Source organism: Rhincodon typus, chromosome 2, assembly GCF_021869965.1.
Source record: "Rhincodon typus isolate 14 chromosome 2, sRhiTyp1.1, whole genome shotgun sequence".
In the NCBI taxonomy this organism is placed as follows: Eukaryota; Metazoa; Chordata; class Chondrichthyes; order Orectolobiformes; family Rhincodontidae; genus Rhincodon; species Rhincodon typus.
The window spans coordinates 131,712,507-131,734,539 of record NC_063333.1 but is presented as its reverse complement, the minus strand read 5'-3'; the positions used below and the strand labels follow the sequence as shown (position 1 = coordinate 131,734,539).

At 41.4% G+C, this 22,033-nt stretch overlaps 1 protein-coding gene across 1 annotated transcript in view; it reads right to left on the bottom strand.

The window, feature by feature from the left end:
* The window catches only part of LOC109931870 (sodium/hydrogen exchanger 3-like), a 136,746-nt gene that overhangs the window by 19,051 nt on the left and 95,662 nt on the right, over nt 1-22,033 (bottom strand). The window contains exons 8-14 of the mRNA XM_048614942.1: nt 19,097-19,186; nt 15,292-15,362; nt 14,913-15,042; nt 10,201-10,307; nt 9,495-9,624; nt 4,353-4,526; nt 1,577-1,643 (exon numbers count right to left, since the gene is read on the bottom strand). Of these exons, the coding sequence (XP_048470899.1) occupies nt 1,577-1,643; nt 4,353-4,526; nt 9,495-9,624; nt 10,201-10,307; nt 14,913-15,042; nt 15,292-15,362; nt 19,097-19,186 (769 nt within the window). The remainder of the gene's footprint in view (nt 1-1,576; nt 1,644-4,352; nt 4,527-9,494; nt 9,625-10,200; nt 10,308-14,912; nt 15,043-15,291; nt 15,363-19,096; nt 19,187-22,033) is intronic.

Genomic DNA, 22,033 nt, shown 5'->3' with positions numbered 1-22,033 from the left:
GCAGCCCTTCCAGTGGCCTTTGCTTCAACTATGACTATCGCAAAATCATTTGTCCCATGAAGGTTAGGACACAGGCATAGTTGTTCCCCAAGTGGTTGGTCAGATATGGCATTCACTGGGTTTGATCATTCATGTGAGGTCATTGAATGTTTTGGTTTACTGCATCCAGCTCCTCAGGGTTTAGTTGTAGCATTAAGCTCTGCAGCCATTCACTCCCATGCCCTTTTACCATGCATCTGCCCTCCCATTTGCTGTCACAGGGCATCCCTGTTCCACCAAAACATCCAGTGTGGTCTCTAATACCTTGGAGCTTCATCTCTTGCCTGGCTTGCCATCCCTAACTTGCTCCATGGTCATATTCTTTTTCCCACATCTGCAGCATCTGTTCCAACACCAATACATCTCCTTCTTAAGCAGTCCATGCTAGCTTTAAGCAGTACTAACCACACTCTATATTGTCCTCCAGAGAGAATGGAGCCAATAAACACTGACTGTAGTTGATGCTGGCTGGATACCGAGGTCAGGCAAAATGATCAGGCAACAGGAAGATGTGTTACCCGTATTGTAACCAACAGATACAGGTTAATCGTGTTTTTGGTTGTGGGTGGGGAGGTGGAGGGGTTTGGGGGGGCGGGGGATGTTGGGGGGCATCCAATTTAATTATGCAGCCAGAAGTGGTATTATGATTCTTCAAAGTTAGGTCTGAGGGTCAAAAACAAATAAACAAAGAAGTGAAGTTCATCATCCCTGTACTGAAAACAAAAATGCTGGAAATCACAATGGATCCATGGAGAGAAAGCAAGCTAACATCATCTAGCTTCAAAACGTTAACTTGCTGTCTCTCCATTTCTGCTGCCTGATTCGTTATGATTTCCAGTACTTTTTCTTTTGTTTTCAGAACAGATTCCAGCATCTGCAGTAATTTGCACCTCTTTAGTCATCTTTTTGCTTTATGTTCACCGTCTAGAGTCACTACAGGGCATTGGGAAAAACCACAAAGGGGCTTCAGCTACTTCATGAAGAGAATGGTAAGGAAGACACCTCTGGAAGAGAAGGATTGTCCCCTGTATGTTACACTGTAGGATCTCCTGGCAAATTTGGGCAGAAATAAATTTGAACAGTCCTATGTCATCCTTAGGTTACTAATATTTAAGGTATTTGAATATTTAAATAGTAAGCAGCAGTGCTGAATTAGACATAAGTATTTTGGGCTTGAAGCCATATGTTCGACCTCCATCCAAGTGGAAAGGGTGGGAAAACAAGCAAGTTTCTTTCTCCTGATTATTTTCAGCAATGCCCAAATCCAACGATATTGCAGCATCAGAACCATTGTTTCCAATGGCAAATGACCTCTCGGTGTATTAGTGAACCCAAATTTAACTCCGTACAAGTAAATGGGTTTTGAATGGACCCACATCAGATTCACCCCGGTATCTGAGATCGCTCATAATTAGTCACTTGGGTCGATGTTGTGAAAGTGACCAGGCATCTGTGGAACTGTAACCTCAGCAGTCAGTGTCAGATAGGCAGTAAAAAGATAACATCAGTAATAAAGAAAATACATGCTGAGAAGTACCTTTACCAGTGTGGAAAGCGAGAGAGTGGGCCGGGAGCTTTCTATTCGGCACTGCATCGCTGTGTTTCTGAAACAAAAATCAGGACACGTTTAATAACAACAACCTTGCATTTATATAGCACCTTTGATGTGATGAAAGAAGCTTAACAGGTGTAGGAAAAGCGTATGACACCAAGCCACATAAGGAAATATTAGGTCAAATAGCCAAAACCTTGGTCGGTGGGTTTTAGTGTCTTAAAAAGGAAGAAAGTAAGGCAGAAAGGTGGAGAGGCATAAGGAGGGACTTCCAGAACTTGGGACCTTGCAAGTGAAAGAATAACCACCGGTGGGGCAACAGTTATGACTTGGAATGCATAACGGACCAGAGATGTGAGCTTGAAGACTTTAGGTGATTGTGGAGTTGGAAGAGATGACAGCGATACAAGAGGGGGCGCAGGTCCATGGAGGAATGTGAAAACAAGGAAAAGAATTTTAATTTCAAAATGTTACAGGCCTGAAAGCCAATGGAAGTCAATGAGCATAGAGGTAAAATGTGAAGGCAACTAGCTGCAAATTAAGACATAGCCAGTGGAGTTCTGGATGGCTGAAAATGTGCTGAGGGTACAATTTGGGGTGTAATCAATTAGGAGTGCATGGCAAAAGTTTAGGCCAGAGGTAACTAAGGTAGATGAATTGAGATAGGTGTGAAATTAAGTGACAAATTATGGCATCAAATATGACACCAAGATATGGAAGTTAAAAGGGCCTTAGCTTCGCAATTCAATTTTGTTATCACTGATTTGCAAAAGCAATCTTGGCAAATGTAGCTTAAACTATAACCAAAATCATCATTTAAATGCAAAAGATGTTCAACTGTCTTCATCTCCTGCCTTTACAAAGCTGTGCATTGAGTATAGGAGTTGGGAGGTCATGTTGCAGCTGTACAGGACATTGATTAGGCAACTTTTGGAATACTGCGTTCAATTCTGGTCTCCCTGCTTTAGAAAAGATGTTGTGGAATTTGAAAAGGTTCAGAAAAGATCTACAAAGATGTTGCCAGGGTTGGAGGGTCTGAGCTGTAGGGAGAGGCTAAATAGGCTGGCGTTACTTCTTCTAGAGTGTCAGAGGCTGAGGGGTGAATTTAAAGAAATGTATAAAATCATGAGGTACATGGATAGAGTGAATAAGCAAGGCCTTTTCCCCAGGGTAGGGGATCCTAAGCTAGAGGGCATGGGTTTAAGGTGAGAGGGGAAAGATTTAAAAGGGTTCTAAGGGGCAAACTTTTCATGCAGAGGGTAGTGTGTGTATGGAACAAGCTGCCAGAGGAAATGGTGGAGGCTGGTGCAATTACAACTGTTAAGAGGCATCTGGGTGGGTATATGTGAAGAGGAAGGATTTAGAGGGATATGGGCCAAATGCTGGCAAATGGCACCAGATTAATTTAGAATATCTGGTCTGCATGGACAAGTTAGACCAAAGGATCTGTTTCTGTGCTGTACAGTTCTATGACTCTACACAAATGGAAAACTGAGAAAATGTGCCTTCTTTACAAAATGGTCTGTTATAGTGATACACCCATTCCCCACCAGATATCAACATTTCTGAACCTATTCTGAACTGGGAGTCATTCAACAATTTCCAGGGATGCCAAGGAACAGGAGGAGGAAAAGAATGATAACAACCAGAAGGAGACAGGGTCTGATCAACATGATCCAAAATACCTCTTGACAAACCAAAAAGAGATTTGAGGCCAAAAACAATATGTTTGGTCAAAGGCAGAGCTAGGAACAGAAATCACAGATCTTCCCCCAGCTCCACAATGGAATGGTCCCTGGCATCACCCCCAGACCGAGCTGAGAGGCACTGACTCTCACGCTGAGCACAGTGGCCTCAAGGTCCCTCAGACCCGCCCACACACTTGCCCCCACCCCTGACCCCAGGACACCAGCCCTGAGACTCCATCTCTGGAATTCTGGAACTTAGGAACCAAGTTAGTTGAAGACATAGTTGTCTATGGTGCAGAGGTTTAGATCAAAAGTCCTCGAAAAGTCTGAATTGAAGAAGCACAAAAATCTCAGAGTGTTGTGGGCATGGAGACAGCCACAGAGATAAATGAGGGCTAAGGCCACTGAGGGATTTGAAAATAAAGACAAGAATTTTTAAAATGAGGCATTGCTCAACCAGAAGCCAATGGGTGACAACTGAACAGAACTTGGCAAGATATAGCAAAATATTTTGGAGAATTTTAATTTTATGGGGATGGAAAATAGGAGATTGGCCAGGAATTGAGACAACAGAGGCATGAATGAGGGTTTCAACTACAGATGTACTGAGGCAGGGTTCAAACTAACAATGTTGCAGAAGTGGAATAGGCAGTTTTAGTTGCAATGTAATATCTTATCAGAAGCACATCTAGGGATCAAAGACAACACCAAGAGTGGCAACCTTCAGATCTGGCACAAACCTGCTAGAGTGAGGGACAGAGTCAGTGCCTTAGGAATGAAATACTCCATTTGGCAGAAGCTGACAACAATGGCTTTGGTCATTCAAATTGTCAGTTTCAGCATTTATTCAATTACCCTTTGAAAATTACTTTTCAATCGTCTTTCATTTCCCTATTCAGGCTGTGTTTTACAGATCATAGCCACTTTACAAAAAATGTCAGTGACCCTCCTACCCTCCCTTGAAAGGAAGATGACCCAACTTTAAAGCGTAATTCACAAACAGCAAAGCAGCTATGTAAAAACAAAGTTTTCACTCATTAAGAATTAGAATGTCACTATTAAATTAAGCATACCGTTTTAGCTCCTTTTTCTTTCTTGGTGTTTTTAAATGTGGTGTTGTGGTTGGCTTCAAGCTTGTTGGTTTTCAAACTTTCCAGTCTCTTTTTCATGGTTCGCTGGAAAATCTCTTCGTCTTGTTTCACACCCTCGTTATGTACCAGTTTATGGCGGCTGTAATTCAGCTTGTACTTTAAAAAGAAAGCAATGAGCCAGTGACTATAGTGAGGACGCTGCTTACTGGAATAGTAATTCAGAGACCTGGACTAATGGTCTGGAGACAGGAGCTCAAATCCCACCACTGAATTCATAAATCTGGCATAAAATTCCAATCTCATTAACAATGCTCATGTAACTGCTGGATGATCATTACAATCCCACCTGATTGTCCTTAGGGAGGAAATCTGTCACCCTTAGCCAGTTTGTCCTGCACGTGACTCACAGCAGCATGGTTGACTCTTGACTCGTAAACTGCCACTCATCTGGGTTAGTGAATCATTGTATCATATCAAACTGCTACAGAAATTCAGTGTGGAGGAAATATACATTGACCCAGACGCTGGAAATGACAAAGTCTCCGCCTGCCCAGTCAACCCTTCAATGTCATCCTTGCAAAGTCCTCCTCAGTAGTGCTGGGGAGTTCGGGGAGCTGTCCCACCAACTGCTCAAGAAACAGAGTCTGGCATAATGATACTCAGTAAATACTTGTTCAATGCCCAGACTCCTCTATTCCTATACATTCCCTGCCTCAGAGTTGGAAGCATTGTGGTATACAGTCAGACAGTGTTACCCTAGGAGTCCTCAACAATGACTCGAGCTGCTTCGAAGTCTTGTGGCATCAGGTAAAACTTGAACAAAGAGACCTGCTGTTCATTACTAGTATCCCTCCATTCAACACTAATGCCCACCCCCCAACACTTGCATCTCCTCCTACCTCACCTAATGAATCAGTACTCCTCTACATAGTACTCCCTCCAAGGGCAAAGAATGTAACTTGGATAAGGGACTTCCATGTCTATCCCCAAGAATGGCTCACAGTACAACCATTGTCTGAACTTGTCATCGAGTCCTGAAGGACGCATCTACCAGAATGGACTTGGTGAGCAGGTGAGGAGAGAATTAACAAAAGGGGAAAACCTACCTGACTCCATCCTCACCAATTCACCTCTTGCAGATGCAGATGCCCATCACGGTATTGGTGGGAGTGTATTGAGAAGGATTGTGTAGATGTCAAAATCATGACTTCACACTGATGGCACACTCGTGTTGTATGTTATTACCACTGTGGCAAATGGGAGAAATTCAGAACAGGCCCAGCAGGTGAAATTGGTCGTCCATGAGGCATTTTGGGACAGTAGCCGCAGAAGTGTATTCAAACATAGTTAGTAAACTCATGGGGAGACAATCACCTCGTGGTATTATCATTGGACTGTTAATGCAGAGACCCAAACAATGTTCTGGGGACCTGGATTCGAATCCTGCCACAGCAGATGGTGGAATTTGAATTCAGTTAAAAAATTAAGAATTAATTAATGAATTAAGCATCTAATGATGACCACGAGTCGATTGTCAGAAAAATCCATCTGGTTCAGTAATGTCTTTTAGAATGGGAAACTGCTATCCTTATCTGGCCTGGCTTCATGAGACTCTAGACCCACAGCAACGTGGTTGACTCTTAACTGTTCTCTGCGTAATTAGGGATGGGCAATAAATGCTGGCTTATCTAGCAATGCCCTCATCCCATGAATAAATTTTAAAAATGTGGTCTAGCATATCTCTCACTACCATCAACAACAAGCCAAGAGATTAATCCTGGTTCACTGCATGGACAGCATATCACAAGCAGCACCAGATATACATAAAATGAGATTCCAACCTGTTGAAGCCACAATATAGGCTATATGCATGCTAAAATTATGGAAGCAACATGCTACAGACAGAGCCAAGTGATCTCACAACCAATGGATCTGATCAAAGTTCTGCACTCATGCCATCTTCAATCTCGAATGGACAATCAAACAATGAACTGGAAGAGAAAGCTGCACAAGGATTCACATCCTGAATAATGGGAGAGCCCAGAATATCAATGCAGAAGACTCTGAAAGCTGAAACATTTGCAACAATCTTCAGACAGAAATACTGAGTCTTCTCTGGAGGCTCTTAGCATCACAGATGTCAGTCTTCAACTAACTGGATTCATTCCATGTAATATCAAGAAATGGCTGAAAGCACTGAATACAACAAAAACTATGCTTCATGACTATGCTCTGACTCTGGTGCTGAAGACTTGTCCTCCAGAATTAGCAATGTCCTCAGCCAAGATGTTCCAGTACAATTGTGAAACTGTCATCTACATGACAGAGTGGAAAAGTCTTCAGGTATATCAGTCCAAAAAAAAACTAGGACAAATCCAATCCACCCAATTACCATTCTGTTTGTTTGTTTATCTGGAATCAAAGTGATAGGAGATGTATTCAAAACTGTTATAAAACAGCATTTAACAACAAACTGCTTAAAAACATAACTGTGTTCTGCAGATACACTCAGTTCCTGATTTCACTACAACCTTTGTCCAAACATGGATAAAACAGCTGATTTGCAGAAGTGTGGTGAGAGTGACTAACCTCAACATCAAGATAACCCTATAAGAATTGTGGTGTCAAGAAGCCCTAGCAAAACAGAATCAGGCAGAACTGTTCACTGGTTGAAGTCATCCTGAGCACAAAGGAAGATGGATTTGATTCTTGGAAGCCAATCATCTCAGGCCTATGTCCAAATCTAACTGCCTTCAGCTACTTCAACAATGATCTTCCCTCCAAGATGAAGTCAGAAGACTGATTGCATAGTGCTCTGTAACACCTCAGATACTAAGGCAGTATGTACCTGCATTCAGCAAGACTGGAAGAAAATTTGGCCTTGGATAGCTAAGTGGAAAGTAACACCTGTATCTCACAAGTCCCAGTATTTGACCATTTCCAACAAGAAAGATCTTAACTATTTCCCCTTGATTTTCAATGACATTGTCATCGGTCAATGCCCCACCATCAAAATCCTGCAGTTTACCAATGTCCAGGCATTTAACTGAACTAGCCAAATAAACAGTGGCTAAGAGAGCAAGCCAGTAGCTTGGAATCCTACAGAAACTAACTCATTTCCACTCTTCCCTAATCTTGTCCATCATCTCCAATGCAAAATAAAAACTGTGATAGAATTGCTCTCCATTGGATATGTGCGGTTCCAACACCATTCAAGAAGATCAACAAATTAAACTGCTTGATTGGCAATCCATCCACTATTTGACTTTTCCTTCCTCCAACGCAGGGGCACAGTGGCAACACTATGTGCCAACAACACAATGTACCTCAGCAATTCACCAAGCCTCTTTCAACAAAACATTCCAAACCCATGACCTCTACCAGCCTCCAAGTTCCCCACCAAGCCATGTTTCGTCCTGACTTGACGTATATCCCTATATCAGAAGAGTCTTCTGAAGGTTGACTGGACTCAAATTGTTAACTCTGCTTTCTCTCCACAGATGCCGCCAGATAAGCTGAGGTTCTCCATTAATTTCTGTTTTTGTTTCAGGGTTTCCAGCCTCTGCAGTTCTTGGTTTTATCCTAGGTTCAAACCTTGGCCTGGATTGAAACAGGCATACTGGCAACCAGGCAACAATCCTGGCGCTATCATTGGTAGACAATGAATCTTGGCTGGGATCACTCCCAGCCCCTTCACATTCAGTCGATTCTCATGTTCTAGAAACACACTCATTTACAAACTGCTTTGAATATTCCTTAGGCCAACTTACCTGCAACAAGAGAATCAGCAACTGCAAGTGTGGATGATGGTGTCCAAGCAAGAAAAGGAGTGTGATTTATGCTCAACACCCAGCAAGACATTATAAAATATAGAATGATGGATATCAGGTCACAAAAGAAAGACTATCTGCTTGAACGTACTTAGAGCTAACATTTCCTGGGACTTAACACTAATCACAGGCCCCTAATCATTCCCAAACCATCATATTCTTTCCTGTATTGGGTCATAGAGAGAGTTAGGATGGAGTCCATGGGCTTTGTAAATTCCATTCAAGTGAACCAGCACAGTCCTCTGCAACGAGCTGGCATATACAGGCAAATGTTAATTAAATAATTGCAAGATACTCAAAACCAATACTCAAAATTACAAAATTCACTTACAAATCATTCAAGTTTTTGCCTACATGTCTAAGCTTTGTCCCTCAGATCTCATGAGTCTGTGTCCTCTGTGCTAGTTTGCAGGAATTGACAGGATTCGAGTACTGGAGGAGGAATGTCTTGCTACAATTATACAGGGCCTTGGTGAGACCACACCAGTAGTGTGTACAGTTTGATCTCCTTATCTGAGGAAAGGTGATCTGGCTGTGGAGGAGATGCAATAAAGGTTTGCCTGACTGTTTCCTGGGATGGCAGCACTGACAAATGAAGAAAGACTGGATCGGTTTTTAGGACTATATTCATTGGAGTTTAGAAAAATTAGGAGGGGACTCCCATAGGAACCTATAAAACTGTAACAAGACTAGACAGCATAAATGCAGAAAGGATGTTCCCAATGCCCAGGGAGTTCAGACTAGGGTTCACAGTTTAGGGATGTGAGGCAGACCATTTTGCACTAAGGTGAGGAGAAATGTCTTCTCCCAAAGACTGGTAAGGCAGTGGAATTCTCTGCCACTGAAAGGGATTGCAGCCAGAACGTTGAATGTTTTCAAGAAGGACTCAGATATAATTCTTAGGACTAAAAGGGTTTAAAGGGTACAGGGAGGAAGCAGGAACAGGTTACTGAGTTAGCTGATCAGCTATGTCATATTGAGTGGTGGAACTGGCTCAAAGGGCCAATTGGCCTATTCTTATTCCTATTTACATCTTCGTATTTTCAAGATCCCTGGGATAAAATGTAAACAGGCTGATTAATATTTATACAGGTATATGAGGAAGTACTTTGCCAAGCTTTTATTTAGCAACACCTTACACAGAAATACAGGCACCAAGTGTGGCGCTGTGGTGACAGCTTTTGCTAAGGCCTTGGTCAGATCAGTGCAAGTGTTTTAAAGCAAATTGGAAAGAAATAACACAGAGAGGAAAATGTACCAACAGCCCATGAATTGCCTCCGTAAGCTACCTTACCCGTTTCCTGGGTTTGTACAGATGTTGTTGCAATGTGTGATGGGTGACAATTTCCTCTTGATCCGTCAGGCTTTTCACTCTATTCTCAAGTGCCTTCATGTCCAGACACACTTCACTGGCACTCTCTCTCCTAGAGAAAAGGAATAAATTTTGTAACAATGCATTTTACAGAACCAGGGACCTGGGTTGGATTCCACCTCGGACGACTGTCTACGCGTGGGTTTCCTCTTGGTGCTCCCACAGTCCAAAGGTATGCAGGTTAGATGGATTGGCCGTGATAAAATTGCCACATACTGTCCAAGGATGTTCAGGCGAGGTCGGTTAGTGAGGGGAAATACAGGATTACAGGGATAGGATAGAGGGTTAGGTCTGGGTGGGATGCTCTTTGGAGAGTTGGTGTGGACTTGATGGGCTAAAATGGCCAAATTCCACACTGTAGGGATTCTATGATTCTATTATTTGCCATGGCCCAGTTGGGAGCAATACCAGCTCTGGGTTAAATGGTTGTAGGTTGAAGTCCCATTCTAGTGGCTTAAATGTATAATCCAGGCAGTCATTCTTTGCACAGTAACGCAGGAGGACCCTTTGGATAAGATACTGAAACAGGGCCCTGGCTGCTCTCACTGTGCTTTGTAAAGAATGGCTCTCCCTTTGCGTGACTGATATTTGAATATTTCACTCAATACGGTGACATTGTTTCACTTACAGCACTGCAGAGATGGACGAATCGATGGTAGAGTAACGAGGGCCAGTGAAATCGATGTTAACATTGTTGCTGGAACGCATAAAAGCCAAAGATCCTTGCCGTTCTCCCTACAAAATTGAAAAGAGTCAGGCTGACTAGAAAAGGATTTTTTAATTAATGTTAACTGTAGGTAGCAAGAGGGGGGAATTATGTATTGGGAATTCACCTCATATCCAGTAAATTAGAGCAGACAGCAACAAGTAATATATATATTATTCGGAAGATATGTTGCTTTTGTCACATATTAGTTGAAAAATGTGCATGTTCTACAGCAGCTTCAGCTCAGTGGAGCAGCTTCACCTGAATAAAAATGTCTTGGGTTCAAAGCGCCACTCCAGATAGTTATATTTTTGTGTTTCATTGTGACCAAAATTGATTAATAGTATGATCAATTATCCTAATTCATGCCAAGCTATTGCAAGGATCCCACGTTCAACCAGCAGATAACCTCCATAAAAATTATACTTAGCTGCTTCCACATCCTAGAGTGCAATCACTAACATGTTTTATTTGACAGCAATAAATTTGAGTCAAGCACTATCTATCCATCTATATTAAATCAATGTGATTTATAATTTTATTATTCAAATAGTATGTATGCAGGAGGATGGATTTATCCAGTAGGAGAGTCAAGATAATTAGACAGAGTCGATCAAAGGTACATTTAATTCAACTGGTACCATCCAACATTGCATTTTATTGGTGTTACACAAGGGAAGTAGGGTGAAGGTTTATTTGAACAATGTTATTTTGGTGCAGAATATGCACTAATTGAGATAATTAAGATCATAGAAAAGGGAAGGAAGAGTATAGTCCATCTGAAAGAGGGTACGCTAAACTCATGGCAATGTGGGAAGTTCCAAAAAACATTAAGAAAGGGAAAAAAGTCATCAGTGTCATACAAAACAATGAGTGCAAAATCTCTATCAAGACCAACATGAGCAAGGTGAAAGAATATAACTATACAGGAGATGTGACCAGATTTCCTTGCAGTTTTTCAAGCAAGATTTTAAACAAAGTATATTATATTCGCAAAGGGAATTATTGGGAGTCTAAATCATTCATCGTAACCCTGAATAAAGTTACAAATTTCCCCTTTCCTTCAGCACACTACGTGTGGTAATTGTAACATTCTTCTTCTTTTAACATAAAATGGACTAATCGTACACAAGAATTGGTGAAAAAATAATATGGGCAAGAGTGGTGATTTCAACGAACACCAAGGACCAGAGCACAGATTGTAGGGTAAGGAGCAGACATTCTTCAATACCTCAAATAGAAAGTTGTTCTACACCCTATAGGCAATGGCATAAATAAGACAGTTTCATGACTGTAAATAAACTTAGCATATTTTAGCCCAGGAGGCCATTCTATCCATCTTCTCTAATGAGCTATTTATTAGCCCCACTCCTCTGTCCTTTCCCCATAGGCCTCTTTTTTGAGTATACATCTAATTTTCTTTTGAAACTTTCCCTCAAATCTATTAACACCTTTTACTATTCAACGATTCTATTCTATTACTGCACAACAGATCATTACAATTCAAATTCTAATCTCCCCCCAGTTCTCTTACCTATTATTTTAAATCTTTGTCATTAGGTTACTGACCATTATTCCAGGCCAAGAGCTTTCACTTGTATAAAATTCAGCAAAACTCTTCATAATTTTATGAACACCTCCAGTAAATTGCACCGGTCGAAGGGAATTATCCCAATACCTTCAGTCTTCCCACATAACTAAAGTTCCTCATGCTGAGTATCATTTTGGTAAATCTCCTGTGCACCCACTTCAAAGCCTTAACATGTTGCCTTTATTGTGATGTATATAAGAGCAATATTCTAGCTGAGGTCACATATAAAGACTCTTCTGAGTGTTTTTTTTTACTGTGGCCTGAAATGAGAAAGAACTGCTTTAAAATTAACATTTTAAAGGAGTTCTGCAGGTTTTGCAAAGTAAGAAGGTTATCTCAAAGCACAACAAGACCTTGATCAGATGGGTTGATGGGCCGAGGAGTGATAGATGGAGTTTAATTTAGATAAATGTGAGGTGTTGCATTTTGGTAAGACAAATCAGGACAGGATTTATACAGTTAATGGTAGGGCCCTGGGGGGCGTTGCCAAGCAAAGAGACCTTGAGGTGCAGGTTCATTGTTCCTTGAAGGTGGAGTCGCAAGTAGGCAGGGTAGTGAAGGTAGTGTTTGGCATGCTTGTCTTCATTGGTCAGTGTATTGAGTATAGGATTTGGGAGTTCATGTTGCGACTATACAGAACACTGGTTACACCACTTTTGGAATACTGTGTTCAATTTTGCTCTCCCTGCTATAGGAAAGATGTTGTTGAATTTGAAGGGTTCAGAAAGGATTTGCAAGGATGTTGCAAGGGTTGGAGGATTTGAGCTATAGGTAAAGGCTGAATAGGCTGGGGCTTTTTCCCTGGAGTATAGGGGGCTGAGGAGTGACCTTATAGAGGTTTATAAAATCATGAGGGGCATGGATAGGGTGAATAGACAAGGTCTTTTTCCAAGGGTAGGGGAGTCCAAAACTAGACAGCATAGATTTAATGTGAGAGGGGAAAATTTTAAAAGTGACCTAAGGGGCAACTTTTTCACACAGAGGGTGGTGCGTATATGGAATGAACTGCCAGAGGAAGTGGTGGAAGCTGGTACAATTATATCATTTAGAGACATCTGGATGGGTACATGAACAGAAAGGGTTGAGAGAGATATGGGCCAAATGCTGGCAAATGAGGCTAGAGAGTTTAGGATTGGTTGGCATGGACCATGTGGACTGAAGGGCTTGTTTCCGTGCTGTACAACTCTATGTCTCTATGACTCTAAAGTAACCCAACGTTCATGGGAAGCATTATTTAACAACTGTTTGAACAAACAGCAATTGAAGTGGTTGCAGAATAGTTGGGCCTGAGGATTTCTGTGTACAGTTGGAGTTGGGTGGCACCAAAAACTTGATTGGTCTATGGACTAGTGATCAGTTCTCAATGATAAAAGTCCTTTTGCCTGCCAACAACAATGTGATAAGTTTTCAGGTAACTGAACAGCTTGGAGCTGGGAAAAACATAGATCTCCAACAACTCAGAAGCTGTCTCTGTTTTCTATAGGCAAAGGCCATTTAAAGCCTGAAGAAAATCAGTTGATCTTTCCTTCAGCAGTTGTTTGAAGCTGTGGATTTTAACTGGTAAGTTAAAAGTCACTTTTTATAAGTGAAACTGCCACCTTGTATTTCTTGCAAATCACTGGATGTATCTGGAGAAAGACTGAAAAGCAATGTTCTGACCAGCATAAGGATTATCTCAGCTACCCATGATTAGGAATCACTGAACTGCCTCCTAGGTTTCATTTTTTTCATTAATTCATGGGATGAGGGCATTGCTGGCTAGGCAGCATTTATTGCCTATCCCTAATGGCAGTCAAGAAGGCACAACAACGCCTCTTCTTCCTCAAGTGGCTCAGGAAATTTGGCATGTCCATAAGGTCCCTCACCAACTTCTACAGATGCAACATAGAAAGCATACTGTCCGGGTGCATAATGGCCTGGTATGGCAACTGCTCCACCCAGGACTGTAAGAAACTACAGAAGGTGGTGTGTACAGCAGAGGCCATCACAGAAGCCAATCTTCCATCCATGGACTCCATTTACACGGCTCATTGCCACAGAAAGGCAGCCAACATCAAAGACCCATTGCACCCTGGTAATGATCTCCTACAACCCCTTCCATCAGGCAGAAGATACAGAAGCCTGAACACACGCACCGGCAGGTTCAGGAACAGCTTCCTTCCAGCCATTATCAGACTGTTGAATGGACTCTAGCCTCAAATAATGTAACCTGCAATGTAACCTGTATGCCTCTAAGTCTTTTTGATCTGTAAATCTTTTGCTTGCTGTACTGCTCGTAAGCAAAGCTTTTCACTGTATTTTGGTACATGTGACAATAAAATCAATAACTAATTGTCCAGATGGCAGTTAAGAGTCAAGCACTTTGCTGTGGGTCTGGAGTCACATGTAGGCGAGACCAGGTAGGGATGACAGTTTCCTTCCCTAAAGGACATTAGTGAACTAGATGGGATTTTCCAACAATCAATTCACAGTTATCACTAGACTCTTAATTCCAGATATTTATTGAATTTAAATTCCACCATCTGCTGTGGCAGGATTCGAATCTAGGTCCCCAGTATGTTACCTGGGTCTCTGGATTAACCGTCCAGCAATAACACTACTTGGCCATCGCTTCCCCTTCTGCCCATAACCTATTCTCATTTGCTTTTTTGTCTGTACATATGTAGAGGGGGATAGTTTATAAGTCAATTAGAGTTTTTTTAATTTGTGGCATTATAAGCCGATGGTTTATAAAGGTTTACCTGTAGCTAAAGCTGAATTATTAAATAGTCAGAGCCCTGGTCCATACTTTCTATCAACCTAGGTCTGAAAATCTGGTACATTGATGATTTTGTGTACTTATTTTAAAATCTTTGACTTTTGTGACAACTCTGGGAATAGCAGGGTTTGATTAACAGCACACTACTGCAATGAGTTGCACATAGGTACAGTTTTTTTTGGGACTCATTTTCTTCATCTAACGTACTGTCAGACGTACAAACTAAGAGACACAAAACCTGCCTTTTCTGCAGCCTATATAACTACAGGCCTACTGGGTGATTACCTCAGACAGGTAACTGATGGCGTCCTTCAGATTCAGCTCTCGGAAAATGCTAAGGATATTATCCTGGCTAATCAGCACCGATTTCCTCATCATTACTTTGCTCAGATACTTTCCGTCAAACTGATTCCACCTGTAATAGAACAAATCACAGTAAGGGACTCATAGCTTATGTAAATCAACCAAATTCAGAAGACAGGAAAGGACTGCAAAGTGACAAACATTAAAATAAAATCATTTGGAGGGAAGGGAATTACAAATTGCACTTTTACAAAAGGGAACTAAGACTTTAGGAGTATTTGTAGGTTACAAAATTGAGGGAACAATGAATTGTGCTCAAAATTCACAGAACCTGAAGAAATCCGTCAGTAAATTTACATACTTTTCCCGAAGATAGTTGTGTCCAATTTGGCCTGAAATATCTTCTATTGCAGACATAATGTGATCAAATGCCTTAAAAACAAACAAACACAGTTCTTCATTTAAGGAAATGAACATTATTGCACTTGCAAAGTTGTGGTGCAAGAATAGTACTTTCACATAGCATTAGTGAAATATTTCTTTCCATCCATCTGAAAAAAATCACATTCGGAAAGAACTGTGAAGCAAACATTAATTTTTGATGAAAAACAATGGGCAGAAGTTCAGGCATCAGGAACATTTCCAGGTCCCAATGCTAACTGTCTCAGAGGCATACCAACAACTGGAATCTTTTGGAGAAATGAGAAGTCACCTCCAGTTAAGCATAGCCAGATAGGTTCAAGAGACAAGAGGCCCAATTAGGAGGCCTGCAGCAGTGGGCAGACTAGTAGCTCCACCAACAAATGCAGGTGCCAATGAGGGAGGTAGGAGAACACATTCCCTCAAAAGTCTGATAAATGTATGAAACAAAAAGGCCCAAAGCTCATGGAGGCATCATTGTGGTGGGGAAACCCAGGAAGGATATGTCTGAGGCAGTAGCCGCTGAGTTTTTGTGGCACATTTATGTAGCCAGTGGCAGGATGGCCCGATGACTTTCCCGCTTCCTGCTGGAAGGACTCTCAAAGCTGGCACCAGCATTCCAACTTGACTGGGGATGAAAAGTGATCCGAATGTGGGAATATTCCAGCAGCAACAAACTTTCCACAGATGGCACCTTGATTGGCCTAACTGCTGGTCCATGGCCTAAACTTCAACATTTGCAATAAACCAAAATGCTGAAACCAAAATGGAAAACTTAAGCTGTAATTTGTTACATACAAAACATATGAATTAGGAGAAGGAAGAAGTTATTCAGTCATTTGAACCTGGTCTTCCATTCAAATAGATCACATCTAATCTAATGATAACCTCAAATCTATGTTTCCACCTATCCCTGGTAAAATTTTTACACCATTGCTTACCAAGAAACTATCTACCTCTCCCTTATATGTATTCAAGGACTCTGTTTTAAACTCAGGAATAGGGTTCCAAAGACTCATAACCATCAGAAAATATTTTACCTCACCTGTTATAAAGGGATAGGCCCTGATTTTTAAACAGCAACCCCCAGTTCTTGATTTTCCCTTAAGAGGAAATGTCCTCTCCATATCAATCTCATCAAGACCCTTCAGGATTTTATAGGGTTTATTTTTAAATCAAGTTACAATGTATACATCTAAACTCCACAAATACAACCCTAGCCTGTCCAATCTTTCCTCATAAGACAACCTTCCCATTTCAGGTTTTTGCTAAAATTTACTCAGTAGACCTGGGCATTGCTGACTCCACTGGTATTTATTGTCCATCCCTGGGAACCTTGAGAACTGGAGGTGAGCTGCCTACTTGAACCACTGCAGTCCACGGGCTGTAGGTAGACCCACAATGCCATTAAGGAGGGAATTCCAAGGTTTTAACCCAGCGACAGTGAAGGGATGGGGATATATTTCCAAGTCAGGATGGTGAGTGGCTTCAGAACAACTTGCAGATGGTGGCATTCCCATGTACCTACTGCCCATGAGCTTCTAGATGGAAGAGGCCTTGGATTTGGAAGGTGTTTAGTCTAGTTGAGCTTCTCTGAACTGTCTCCAACACATTTACATCCTTCCTTAAATAAAGTGACCAATACTGTGCACAATATCCCAGATGTAGTTTCACTGTTGTCTTGCAATACCAGTGAATATAAATGATATCACATTCTACTTCTTTTCCTAATGTCCTGCTGTACCTGGTTACTAACTTTTTGTGTTTCGTGCACAACCTGTCCCAGTCTCAGAACTCTGCATTCTCTCACCACCTAGATAACAAACCTTTTTTATTCTTCCTGCCATAATGACAATTTCACATTTTCCCACATCAAACTCTATTTGCTACATTTTTGCCGATTCACTCAACCTGTTTGTATCTTTTCGTAGGCTCCTTATGTCCCCTTCACAACCTTTCTATCTATTTCTGTGTCATCAGCAAATGTTTCAACCATACTTTCTACTCTTCCATCTAAATCATCAAGTAAGTGATTTATATAAATGTAAACAGTTGAGGTCCCAGCAACAATCCCTATGACACACAATTCAGTACATCTTGCTTACTCTCTGCTTCCTGTTAGCCAGACAATCTTTCATCCATTCCAATATGCTACTCATTACATCACGAACCTCTTATTTTCCATAATCTTTGTGACACTTCATCAAATGCCTTCTGGAAATCTAAGTACATCCATCTGTTCTCCATCATCCACAGCATGAAGGGGATAAAAATACTCCAATTGGTTGGTCAAACATAATTTCCCTTTCACAAACCATGCTGACTCTGCCTGATTACCTTGAATTTAATAATATCTTTCAACATTTTTCCCATGTTGTTAAACCAACTGGACTGTGGTTTCCTGCTTTCTGTTTCCCTCCCCTTCTGAATGAAGGAGTTACATTCAATATCTTCCAATCTAATGGGACTGTCCACAAATCAACAGTATTTTGGAAGATTAAAGGCAATGCATCAACTGTCTCACTAGCCACTCTTATCTTATGTTAACTCTAGATTGAAGTCCATAAGAACCCAGATCTGACCAGTATGATGTCAGTGGTGGATAAGTTGTTAGAGAGAGAGAATTTACATGCATTTGGAGGGTCAAGGACTGATCAGGGATAGTCAGCATGGCTTTGGATGTGGGAAATTGTTTCTCACAAACTCGGTTAAGATTTTTGAGGATGAAACCAAGAGGATAGATGAAGGCAGAGCAGTAGACATTGCCTACGTGGACTTTAGCAAGACCTACAACAAAGTTGTACATGGTAGACTAGTTAGTAAAGTTAGATCACAAGGGATCCAGGGAGAGATTGCCAATTGGATAAAAAATTGGCTTGATGTAGAAAACAAAGGTGTAGAGGGTTGTTTATTGGACTGAAGGCCTGTGACCAGTGGTGTTCTGAAGGGATCAGTGCTGGGTCCGCTATTGGTTGACTCCGAGATTCATACCCTGTATTCATTCTTGCCATAGTCTATTTATCATTTCCTGTATTAATACTGATCTCTGTAACCTTGACTCTACTTTTTGATTTATCAAAGATACACAAAGTTGCCCTTGCAATCATTCATTAGTTTAAAATCCACTCAGCTTCATTGGTTAGGCAGTTGGTAGGAACATCAGCCTCAGTACAGGTTAGGTTAAGACCATCCCATTGCTACAAATCTCACTCTCCCAGTACCAGTGCTATTGACCAACAAACCAGACCGCACTTTTCCCATACCAGTCTTTGGGCCACGCATTCATCTCTGATCTGATCTTCCCTATGCCTTTGCATGTCTCAGGTGATATTGCAGAAATTATGACCTCTAGGTTTCTGCTTCCAAATTTAGGATCTAGCTCCTCAAACTACCAATACATTCACTTTTACTTCCTCCCCTGTCCATTTAAATGGCTTCCTGTACTGTGGTGCCAAGAATCAGTTAGCTTATCCACACCGAAGCCCTTACTGTCATCCAAACAAGCTGAAAGAACCTCAAGCATTGTTGATCAATTGTAAAGTCTAAGACTCCTACCTCTTGGGTCTTCTTACCTGCCTCACTTACTTAACCAACAACTGCACATACTCAGTCCTACCAACAGAGATATTGTCATAGCAGTGGTAACTCTCGCGTCAAGGCAGCGCTCCCAAATTGCATCAGAGAGCTCCTTCAGGAAGGAATCCTCCTCCAACACATTTATTGAACGCTGAGAGACTGAAACTTACCCTTTCATGAAGTTTCTCATTGAGTAAAGGCTCCTTCTGCTGACTCCTCTTTACTTTCAACCATTTAACCAATGGTTTGATTGTCAGACCCTGAAAAATGTCACAATGCAGTCTACTTCATCGCTCAATAGAATCCAATATTTCTGATATGAATTCAATACAATAAATTCTTCAGATCAGTGAGAGCAAGTTCAAAACAGAAGTTGTCCATTTATTCATACGTTTTCTATCTCACAATGGTGATTACACTTCAGAAATATTTAACAGTTTTTAAAATGCTTTATGACACCTTTATGAATGTTGCATGGTAATTGTTTCCATTTGTATATAACAATGCACATTTTGCATTCATGCAGAATTTTCAGTAGCCAGATTTCCCATTTTCAGCAGATTTCATACAATACAAATCAAGGGTAGTTCTCATCTTCCTCCGTACAGTACAGACGGCAGGAGTACTGTTGAATGCTGCTGCATGAAGCATTGGCTGAGAAGATAGTCTTAATTTCTCTCCGTATACAACCAGGCTAAATGAGCACAACTCATTTAGGGCTGAAGATTATGGGATTGACAAATTGCTCACTTGCCACAAAAAAGTCAGTCAGGGATGGATGGACAAAGAAAATGTCCTCTCTTCTGCCATAGTGTGCATGTAGGTGGCATTATCAAGTTGAAAGTAGCATGTTCACCCTCTCTGGGGAGAAAATCACAAGCTCTAGAGCTGCCAGCTAAACCGATTGATTAGCAAGGCCAAAGCTTGGTAATGCTGGCCACTGGAAGATGGGAAGACTCACCAAGAAGATGACCAATGATCCCTAAATGAGCTATGTCAGGGGTGGAGTACGGAACAGGGAAGGTTTACCATAGGGAGGAAGTTGGGTTTTTAAGAATGAGATCAGAAATCACACAACACCAGATTATCGTCTAATAGGTTTATTTGAAAACACAAGCTTTCAGAGCCTCACTCCTTCTTCAGATATTAGTGAGACAGGTTGTGTCAGACACAGAATTCATAAGTAAAATATCAAATGGTCACACCACTGATCAGGATGTGTTAAACAAACCTGAGAAGCTGTTAAATCTCCAATCAATCAGTTAGGTTTTAATTGATTAACATGTATGTGTAAATCCCCAAATTCCTTTCAAGTCCCTGTCCTGAGAGAACTAAAGTTTTATCAATGTAAAGGAGAGGTGACATTTTAGGTCAGACAATGCATGTTAGGTATGAGGCCTTGTATAGAATCTGTGTTTTGGATTGGAATCAGACTGATTTTATTTCTAATGTAGGAGTTTATAGCACACCACATTGACTGACTACGTATAAATTGCATGCTTTATGAACAAAACAGAATGCATCTGCAAATACAAATTCACCCCATAAATTCAGATGTGTGTGTGTGTGTGTGCTGCACAGAACCTCTGTCCAACACTATGCGCCAGATATATTGACGACATTTTCTTCCTTTGGACTCATGGTGAGGAATCACTGAAACAACTACATAGTGATATCAACAAGTTCCATCCCACCACCAGACTTACCATGGGCTACTCTTCAGAATCAGTCTCATTCTTGGACACACATCTCCATCAGGGACGGACACCTCAGTACCTCACTCTACCACAAGCCTACGGATAATCTCACGATGCTGCACTTCTCCAGCTTCCACCCTAAACATAGTAAAAAAGCCGTCCCCTACGAACAAGCCCTATGCATATGCAGGACCTGTTCGGATGAGGAGGAACAAGATGGACATCTGAAGGTGTAGAAGGACGCTCTCTTGGAACAGGGCACGATGCTCAACTCATTGATCGCCAGTTCCAACGTACTACAGTCAAAAACCGTAATTACCTCCTCAAAAGACAGAAATGGAATACATCTGTTAGGGTACCCTTTGTCATCCAATACTTCCCGGGAGCGGAGAAACTACGTCATGTTCTTTGCAGCCTTCAACACATTATTGATGACGATGAGCACTTCACCAAGATCTTCCTCACACCTCCACTTCTCACCTTCAAACAACCACCAAACTTTAAACAGACCACTGTTCACAGCAAACTACCCACTTGGAAACACCACCCACCACGTGCACAGCAGATACTCATGTGACTCAGCCAACGCTGTTTATCTCATGTGCTGCAGGCAAGGATGCCCAAGGCATGGTACATTGGCAAAATCATCCAGACGCTACGACAATGGATGATTAGACACCACGCAATAATTGCCAAACGGGGATGCTCCCTCCCAGTGAGGGAACACTTCAGCGGTCAAGGGCATTCGACCTCATATCTTCGGGTAAACGTCTTCCAAGACGGAGTTTGGGATACACAACGCCGAGCACAGGCTGATAGCCAAGTTTAGTACCCATGAGAATGGCCTCAACCGGGATCTTGGGGTCATGTCGCACTACAGGTAACCTCACCACACTCTAAACACGCACACACTCGCAGAAACGCACACACTCACAGAAACGCACACACACTTTCTCTCCCACATGCGTGCGCATGCTCACCCTCTTACACACACACATACACATGAATGTATGGGGTGAATTTGTATTTGCAGATACATTCTATTTTGTTCAAAAAGCACACAATTTATAGATAACCAGTCAATGTAGTGTTTTTTAAATTCCTACTTTAGAAATAAAATCAGTCTGACTCCAAACCAAAACACAAACAGATTCTAAACAAGGCCTCACACCTAACATGCATTGGCTAACCTAAAACAGCACTTTTTTTTACACTGATAAAACCTTTAGTTCTCTCAGGACAGTTTCTTGAAAGGAATTCAGGAATTTACATGAGTTAAAACCTCCTAACTGATTGGAGATTTAACAGCATCTCAGGTTTGTTTAATATATCCTCATCAGTGGTGTGACCTTTTGATCTTTTACTGATAAATTCTGTGTCTGATACCACCTCTCTCACTAACACCTGAAG